Genomic DNA, 6,000 nt, shown 5'->3' with positions numbered 1-6,000 from the left:
TTTTTTTTTTTTTTTTTTTTTTTGGCTATTTGTTACATCTTTAAGATAGTGGTATGATCTCCAATTTGTTGTAAAAGCAGCTGGATCAAATATTTTGTTTTAATAAGAAATATAAAATAAACCAACCAAAAACGGGTTTATCTTTCCCTTTTTGTGAGTTACCACCCAGAGAGACTTCCCAGCTAAGTGGGGTGTCACCCACCAGGCCTGGAGACAGAAACAAGTGCTCATGAGGCTAAGACAAATCCTTAGCTGAGGAGAGAGGCAGGCAGCACCCTTAAGTTGGGGCAGGAAGGAGGCTGAACTTCACCCCAGTGAATGAAGAACAAAAACCCCAAATGGTCTACCTCTTATATTTATTATGGAAAAATTCCACAATACAAAAGCTAGAATAATAGGACAGACCGGTATACAATCCTATGGAGGGTCTGATACTAGAAACCGAACTATAAACTACAAAGAGGCTTGAGGCAAATGTAAGCTCGTTTGTTGAGATCACTTGAAATGTGCATTCCCGGCACCCTGGGGCACCCCACCCCCGCCCCCCAGCCCCTCAGAAGAGGAAATCCTGACTTAGAGAAGGTGGAGAGGAGGGGCACTGGTTTTAGAGGGCAGCTGGGAAAGCAGACCTAAGGTGACCAATTTCAGCCCCAGAGAGGATTTGAATCCTGGTCTGGTGCCCTGCCCTGCAGAAGCTCTTACATGGGTGGCTTCTAGGGACACCTGAATTTTCCTAGGCATTTTCCTAGGGAGAAGACTCACTACTCCCACCAGATGGGCAAAAGGCTCTGCAGCCACGGCTTATGCTCTTATCCCTTCACCCAGACCAGAAAAAAAGTCTAAAAACCCACTGTAATGTATTTTATGGATTTAATGGATTTATGGATTTAATGATAATGCTGATCCAGTCTCCCTTCTGATGGTCACACTGTTCTTTTAAATATGGCCTATGAAATCTTAATAATTAAAAAAATGGTCCTAGGGAATTAAAAACAGGTACATACAAAATATTCCTGCTAAAAAAATTTGCTATGCATTTAGGCACTTCATACTACAAATATTACGCTAATCTGGAGGGTGTTTAATAATAACAATACCCAAGGGGTGCCTGGGTGGCTCAGTTGTTAAGCATCTGCTTTTGGCTCAGATCATGATCCCAGGGTCCTGGGATGGAGCCCCACATCGGGCTCTCTGCTCAGCGGGGAGGCTGCTTCTCCCTCTCCCACTCCCACTGCTTGTGCACCCCCGCTCGCTCGCTCTGTCAAACAAAATCTTTTAAAGAATAAAAAATAAAATAATGATACCCAAAATCATTAACAAATTAATTTGGGAAAATGTGCTTTGCTTGACAATCGATTAAATGCATCTTTCATTTTCAGGTATTTCCAAAATCATTTTGGAAATAAACACAAACATACATATTCACAGAAAATGCCCCTTACGGCTTTAATATCGAATATAACCATCATAGCTCACAAAAATAGCATAAAGTGCAAAAGCTCCATTTCAAAAGGCTTCAAATCACTCCCAAAGCAATGGAGACTAAATGCTACCACAGCCAGGGGGCCCACACCACCCTTATATGGAACAAGTCCAGAAAGTATAAAACAAGGGATGTATCTGAAAATACCATATATGTTCTGATTACATACTATGATTATAAATAGTCTTCAATCTGGTTTAACAGAGAGAAAGAAGCAATTCAAACAATTAGTCCTTTAGAATAGAGGCCTTTTTCTTCTTCTTCTTCTTCTTTTTAATCTGTAGAAGAATGTCCATAAAATCCCTTGAGAACCCCAAGCTGGCCTGCCAATTCTCTCTGGCCAGCTGGAATGGTAGCACCCAGGCAAAGAGCTGACAATGAAAGGTTCCAAGCTCATTTGGGGGAAAGGAGCTGGGGTTGGGGGTGCTCGTTGGACAAGCTTCAGCCCTCCCCCATCCCCCAGAGATGGCTGTGTGTCAGCCCCGTGAGATGAAGAGCTGAGGAGACTCCGTCCCACTCTCAGAACCTGCAACATGGCATTGGTTCACATAAGCGTGATGAACAGGTGAGAAGTTTTGACACACCTGAGAAATCCAGTAAAAACAAGTTACAGTTTTGTTTTGTTTTTGTTTTTTAAGTAAGTCTGTGCTTGATGACCATCAAGCTTAGATTCCCCCAACAGAACATCTTGGATCCACAATTAATATTTTAGGCACTCATCCGAGGGACAGGCCTCATTTCCCCCAAAATGTAGCCTGTTACCAAACAGATTCAGGTTATCTCTCCCCCACAGACCTTCGATATATTCACTGACGTGCTAATAATATAATCATAATCATAAAGAGAAATTATTTTTTTCTAAAAATTAAGATTGAATCAAACAATGGAAAATAAGAATCACCGACTTAAATGATCACTCGGTTACGAGGAGAGCAATGTTTACTATCTTAGATCCAATTCCTGCTGGTTCTCAGTCTTAGGCAAATCTATCCACGCAGAACACAAATGCGCCCGACCTGCCATGACCTAAGTCCCAAACATCACATCTCCACGTCTCTGTGTTATTAGAGAAAAAAAAACCAAAAGATTCTTGATTGCACATCAATTAATAAGTTATTCACTTTTTTAAATCTGAAAACCTGTAGAGCCCTATTTTTACCAGCGATGTCCCGCGACTCGTCAATCCGGAGCAGAGGCCTCTGGAAGACAGAATTCAGTTCATTATTTCTCGGGACCTATTCACGTCAGGCTCAATTTAAAAAGAAGACTCAGCAGTAAGTCAGAATCCAGTGATGAGCTCTCAAGGGTACAGCTGACCGAGTGTATTCCAAAAGCTGCTCCTCATGAAAAATACATAACTGGCATTTATATTCCATTCAAGCGACCGGAAGAACTGTCCCCTCTAAAACACGGCTGTTCACAAGGCTATGGGGCGGGAGAGGGGAGACGAGAAGGAAATACACCAAAATATTAACAATGATTGTTCTCTGACAATAGAAATACAGACTTCTTTTTCCCTTCGACTTTCCTGTGGTTTTCCAATTTTCTTTCAAGAGTGTTTAGTGCTAGAAGAAAAGCATCCTAAATATAAGTGTAAATATAAATATGCCAGAAGTCTAACTTCAAACTAGATTGTTCAACTCCTTTCTCGATTTACCATCTTCACGCTAACAAGCTAGAGTGATTTTTGTTCAAGAGTTCAGTTTTTGTCCTCAAATATACCCATTCCGTACGTTATCAGCCCTCAGCTCATTGAAACCAATCTCTAGAAGGGCCTTGTTTTTTTGTTTTGTTTTTGTTTTTGTTTTTTTTAACAGCAAAAATATCCCTTCTGATATCATAACTAACTCATCTGTCTTGTAGAAGACGGATGGAAACAGCCCTGTGAACCAGGGTGCTGATTTCCTTCTTTCCAACAGTCACATTGTATCCCTATTTCCAAAGGACACTCAGAAACTTCCAGAAGAGCAAGGTCAAAGAGATCAGAGCTGGAGGTGATGATCATCAGGGACCCACCCACCCCTTTACCTGAGAGGGAGACACAATCCCTCCCTAACTGCTGAACAGAGCTTCTGTCAATGAGGAACTCTCAAGACAGAAATTAATCCTCACACAGAACATAAACCCTTCCCGCACTTCCCTGCCTCTCCTCATCCAAGTTTCCACACTAAGACAGCTGGGCCTGAAGCATGTGGAAGCTTCTCCCTACTTTGGAGCATTTTGATACTACAAAATGGAGGAGCCCAGAATCCATGCCAGGTGAAATTAATCTGAAGCAAGGACTGCTATTTCCCTTTAAAAAATTCTAGACCAAAGTTTTAAAACTCTCAGTGATTCCAAAAACCACCAAGGTCTCAGAGGTGCATTAGAACCCCACTAATACATAAATACCTTTTTTCAAAATATATTTTTAAACCATAATACACAGGTACACTCCTTCAACACCAAATTTTTCACCATGGAAACCACAATTTAACTTGCATTTTCACTGCATGATATTAGGGAAACATGTAAGTTTAACCTGCAAATAAACTTAATAGAATACAACACATTTCTCACATTTGGGTTCCATCAAGATCTCTTACTGTAAATAGGGTTGTGCTAAAAAAAAATTACTTGAAAACCACAGAAGTAGAACAAAGTCCCTCATTTTCAAACTCTCAGTTCATTGTTCCTTATTGGACTTTTCGCCTTAGATCCTGTACAAAATTCTCAGTAAAGCAAGAGTTCCTAGACATGCCACAGACTGGTACTGCCCAACTCTTCATTCCTTGGTGACACGACTCCTGTCCTCACAAGGACACCTCGGTCCTGCCCTCTTTCACAGCGGAATGCTGCAAGGCAGGAGGTGTCGGAGGGACAGCGAGTATCCCTGAGGTCATGTATTCCACCCCCTCAAACCTCCATGACCGTTTTTGGAGTCTTCATTCAGCCCACTGAAGAGGTTAGTGGTAGCCAGTGTCATCTGAGCTGAGGAAAAACTCAGAAGGCAACAGACTTGCCCGCTGCGTAAGTGACCTGAAAAGCCAGCCTGGGGTCCCCTCAGTAGTCGAGAGAAGCAGCCATCAGATGCTCAGAAAAACCACAGGAAGCACCTTGCACTGGGAGTGCATGGAGTACAATTCCCACAGGAAACACTGGACAAAGAAGAGGCGAGGTTTTCGAGGATAACTTCCAGAATCGAAGGTTTCCCATTAGCAGACGTTTCCAGAACTTTGTGTTTGCTCCAGATGTTAAACCGGGATCCCCACTGTGACTATCCCAAGGCCTTGACTTTACAGAGTTCAGCAGCAAGGAGTGGGGCTCTGTGTGCAGATGGCTTAGCCATACCTACTCTTCTCCAAGTGTTGGAGGCCCCTGGGCTGGGGGGCAGGGGTGGGCAACAATGTCAACACTTAGAAATTGTGCTCATCTTCAAGAATGGCTTAAAGTGGAGTGTAGCTTTTGGCACAGAGGGTTTTTCTGTCCACTCTACTCTCATCTGAAGTCCCCGGCTCTCAGCAGAGGTAGTAGAGAAAGGATTCACAAGCACAAGTAAAATCTGGTTACCTAGAGTCTCCGAGTAGACCAGTAGCCTCCTCAGCCACAAGCCCGTGGGTTTCATTGGCTTGGTTTTATTTTAGGACTGTTTCCCCAGATGAAAATCCCTGGCATCTTCCATCAGTCAGATGGTCTTGCCTGTCACAGAGTCTGTCAGCAAGAGAGTCCACTCTGAGAGCACATGGGACCAGTGGGGTCTGGAGCAAACTCCTCCTGGGAATTGAGGCTCCCACAAGGGACCACCTTGCCATGCAGTCACTGCATCTGGAAGGGATGCTGAGAAGATCTACCTGATGCCCCTCAGTTCACTTTCCGTCTTGGGAAAGGGAAAGACCCTCTTCCCCCATGCACAGTGGAGTCCTGGTGAGCCACAGACTCACTGGTTAGAGCCCAAGGGAACAAAATACTAAAAAGACAGATTCTACCCCCAACTCTACAAACCACCGGCTGTCTTTGCTGGCAAGTGAAGCCCGGTGCATGAGGAAAAATAGGCAGAGAAGCCAGCCACTGCCTTGCCATCACGTGATCTTGACCGGTGATTTCTTGCTGGCACACAGGAGGGACACATAGGGGACACCGATGAAGGCCCATTTCTCGCTGGGCCAGAACTTGATGACGGGGCCCTGCTCAGGGATCTCAGAAGCAGCGTCAAAGTAGGCAAAGCAGACGCAGCCCAGGTAGGCGGCAAGGCAGATGAGGATGTGCCTGTGAAAGGACACAGCAGGTCAGCACCCAGCCAGGGCCAACAAATATGGCCGCCTTCAGGGGACCCTGCCCTCCCCCACCCCCACGCCCGCCCCACCCAGCCTGCCCTCCTTCCAAGGAGGAAAGGGGGGTAAGGTAACCAATGATCCTCAGAATAGTAGGAGAACCACAAATCTGGGGCAAACACGGCCTGTTTTAGAAAGTTCTAAAATATTCCACATGGTGATAGGAGCAAATATGCAAATGCTTTTGGGGCTCAACCCTGAAGACTG

The 6,000-nt window shown here is 44.4% G+C and overlaps 1 protein-coding gene across 2 annotated transcripts in view; it reads right to left on the bottom strand.

Annotated features, from left to right (window-relative positions):
* Nucleotides 1-1,421: 1,421 nt before the first annotated feature.
* Nucleotides 1,422-6,000, bottom strand: part of ACER2 (alkaline ceramidase 2) — a 32,229-nt gene continuing 27,650 nt past the window's right edge. For both annotated transcript variants that reach the window (XM_047700084.1, XM_047700083.1), the window contains one exon: nucleotides 1,422-5,728. In XM_047700084.1, coding sequence (XP_047556040.1) covers nucleotides 5,542-5,728 — 187 coding nt within the window. In that variant the 3' untranslated portion in view covers nucleotides 1,422-5,541. The remainder of the gene's footprint in view (nucleotides 5,729-6,000) is intronic.

The sequence above is a fragment of the Lutra lutra genome, chromosome 13 (genome assembly GCF_902655055.1).
Source record: "Lutra lutra chromosome 13, mLutLut1.2, whole genome shotgun sequence".
Lineage (NCBI taxonomy): Eukaryota > Metazoa > Chordata > Mammalia > Carnivora > Mustelidae > Lutra > Lutra lutra.
The sequence above is the reverse complement of the archived record's forward strand: the minus strand, read 5'-3'. Positions and strand labels throughout refer to the sequence as shown.